General features: G+C 56.6%; 1 protein-coding gene across 1 annotated transcript in view; it reads right to left on the reverse strand.

The window, feature by feature from the left end:
* MYT1L (myelin transcription factor 1 like) overlaps positions 1-3,284 on the reverse strand; it is a 114,007-nt gene that overhangs the window by 62,126 nt on the left and 48,597 nt on the right. Inside the window, 1 exon segment of the mRNA XM_039855009.1 lies at positions 2,134-2,345. Coding sequence (XP_039710943.1) covers positions 2,134-2,345 — 212 coding nt within the window.

Raw genomic sequence — 3,284 nt, forward strand, 5'->3', positions numbered from 1 at the left:
ATGGATGGACAGATGGATTTATACATGGATGGATGGATGAATGTACAGACAGGCAGACAGACGGATGGACAGAGGAACAGGGAAAGCAGCTCGTGCGTATCTGGAGAAGCACCGGTAGCTGAATCAATGGAGGCAGAGTGGACTTTAGTCACCCTGTGGTGACCGCTGCCTGATGCCCAGGCACGGGGTGGCCCTTCTCAGCTCACGTGCCGTCAGGAACCTAGGCCCCTCGTCCCTAGCGGGCACTTTCCCTGACGGCTCAGAAATCTGTCAGATGAACCCAGAGGAAGGAAAAGGGGCAACGGTTTTCTTCTCAGCAAACGGTAGCAAAAGGCTCTTTCCCCTTTTTCTTAGTTTCCCGAAAAGCTCATGTAAAGTTTTTGTCCTAGAGTCTTGTTTTCTTGTGGGCCAGCCGAACGCCGCGGCTCTGCCTCAGTTTCTGATGACAGGTATTATGGGGGCAAGTGAGAATTAATGCCAGTAATTAACACGTTTGTTCACCTCTTCAGAGTTCCCAGCTGATCTCCCTGACAGCCCAGAGGCCAGCAGAGCCAAAACCTTCACCTCCTCTCTGCCCCCGAGGGGACCGACGCACGAGAGAAATGTGTCCCCGTCACGCGCCCCACGCGGAGGAGCCGAGCACAGACCCAGGTAGGTTTGGCTCCAACTGCCACGGGCGTGACAGCCCCGAAGACCCACGCTGCTGTCACCACGGCGCCCACAGTCCCACAGGAACAACGGGCGCAGGGGGTCGGGCCACACGGAAGCACGGCAGGAGGGACGCAAGAAAGAGCCCGTCGGGGGGCTGCAAATGCCAGCAGAGCCCTTGAGGCCGCGGACTCGGTTTCCTTTGACCCTTCATTTGCAACCAAATGAATGAAATCATAACAACTGGAAACTGGCAAGTTATTATTACAAAATAAAACCAAAATAATTGTTTTCTATTATACACCAAACCACTTCCTCTTTTCCACTTATACCATTGCTCCTGCACATTAAGAATCGATACATGCAAGGATTTGATACATTAAAGAAATACTAAGTTTTATTCACTATGCAAATTAACCGCATGAAAGCAAAGAATGACTAACGTAGCTTAGGAAGATGCGCGGCTACTCAGACTGAATTACGGAAGGTTGCAGAGCTCCCCGAGCCTTCGGTACAAACGCATTCGCGGCGCCCTGCGACGCTCGTTAAGCACGTTTGCCAGGGGGGAGCGGGAGGACGTGGAAGCCCCTCCGCCGCCTCTGCTGGAGACGCCAGCACGCCGCGAAGCGCCGAGAGGCAGGCAGCCCACACTCACCCTCGCCGTGCGCCGGCCAGTCCAGGCACCCCGGACGGACGTGGGGCGAGCGGCGCTCACGCAGCAGAACCTCAAGCGCACAGGCTCCCGCTGCTGTGGCGACGTACCCCGCGGCTCCGCGTGCACCGCGGCGGCCTCCGCCGGGTGGAAGGAGCTGCCCTCTCCCGGGAAGCACGCGGGATCTGTGTCACTGGCTCTGTGTCACTGGTCTGGCGGATGCCATGGCGGCTCCGAGTGCGGCCAGTGACCAAGTCTCATCATGACAAGTGGCACTCCCAGGCTGCACGGCCCGGTCAGAGGACCGGAATCTGCGCCTGCCGGAAAGTGGCCACGCGCCACCAGCGGACGTGGCCCGCCCTTGGCTGCACGTGAGAATCAGGTGACTTTAGAGACGCCACCACACAGGGAGCCCCGGGTCTGACGGGGTAGGTGTGGGGTGCAGCAAGCATGGGGACCCGGGCCCCCCGGAGGGCTCTGGCGTGCGTCCAGGCGGAGGGCACCGAGGGGCTGCAGCCCTCCCCGCGGCGGGACGGGGACGCTGCGACCAGCGGCTGGTGCACCTGCGCCGGGCCACCCACATGGGGTGTCGATAAAGACGAGGACAGGTCTCAGGGCCCTGTCTGCACGCTCGGGGACCAGGCCCGCCCCTGCCCCCTCCCCCCCGCCCCGCCACCGGGGCCCCTGGCTTGAAGCGAAGGAGCCCAGCCCTCGCGCTGAGCTGAGGCCCAGCCAGTGCCCGCATGCTCGAGCAGCTCGGGGACGGATACACACAACAACAACATTATCAACGGCAAGCGTGACTCTCGTGTATAAGAGTGTGCACCTCCTACCATCGTATCCTTTGGGGGATATGTCCCTGGTTTGCACCTTGGGGGCTATGGCCCGCTTGCCGTAAGCATGGCTGTCGTAACCGCTGTACTCAAACGATGTCTTGGAGTATTTCTCCAGCTCTTTGGCCAGGTTGGAGCGCGGCGTGGTCGTGGGGACGCTGTTCCTGTAGCCGTAGTGCGGGATCTCGAGCTGCTTTACAAAGCACATCGGCCTGGAAGCAAATGAGAGACAGGGGCCAGCTCGCCTTCCCGCGGGGCGGGCAGGCTTGCGCCGAAGCCGCGGCGTGCGTTCCCGGCTGCGTCGAGGCCTCGGAACCTGGTGCTACAATCGCAATTCTATCTTCCCGAGACAAGGCTGAGAACCTGTCATTACGTAGCACCAAACAACGAGCTGTCTAAATGTCAACTTGGCAATACAAAGAACAAAAATAAAATACGTAACTTTTCCATCTTTTTTTTTTCTTTTTAGGGTCCTGGTGGCCTTGATGAAGAGACGAGATGTGAGGATGAGAAAGACTCTCGCACCCATGCGTTTTCTTTTGCAGCGGTTGCAAAGACTAAGAATTATACAGAAGCGGAGGGAGCCGTTGAACTACTTGCCCTTAAAAAGCCAGAGGAAATGCAAGAAACACTGACAGGAACAGAGACCGAGATAAAGCTGGATGCGAATTCACCCATCAGGACGATAAAACGGATCAGGTAGTAACATATTTTGACACATCTTAGGATACACTTTCAATATTTTTACCTAGTAGTCATTCATTTTTCTAGATTTCGGAATAAATTATTTAAATGGAGGAGCCCTCAATTAGCATCCGCTCGCTGAGCTTCTGCCGCTCTGTGGCGTGTGTGCGTCCAGCTACTCGTCAGTCTCGCGGGTGGGATTTTGGGCTTGTTTAGGAAATGACTTAGACTCAGAGTCCTTCACTCTGCCCGCCTCATGTGAATATTATTTACCAAATCACCAGCACGTTTACTTCGATTTCATTAACTTAGCGGATTCACCTGTCAAATCAGGACAAGGCAGCAGTAACCTGAGCGTCTGTTATTTGAGGCGTCTCCCGGGTGACGTGGGGGTACATAAATGACACCCTCGGCCTTGCTGCGAAGGCAGCATGGCCCGTGGCACGGTTCTGAGTCCTGAGAGCCAG

Source organism: Pteropus medius, unplaced genomic scaffold, assembly GCF_902729225.1.
Source record: "Pteropus medius unplaced genomic scaffold, Ma_sr-lr_union100, whole genome shotgun sequence".
Classification (NCBI taxonomy): domain Eukaryota; kingdom Metazoa; phylum Chordata; class Mammalia; order Chiroptera; family Pteropodidae; genus Pteropus; species Pteropus medius.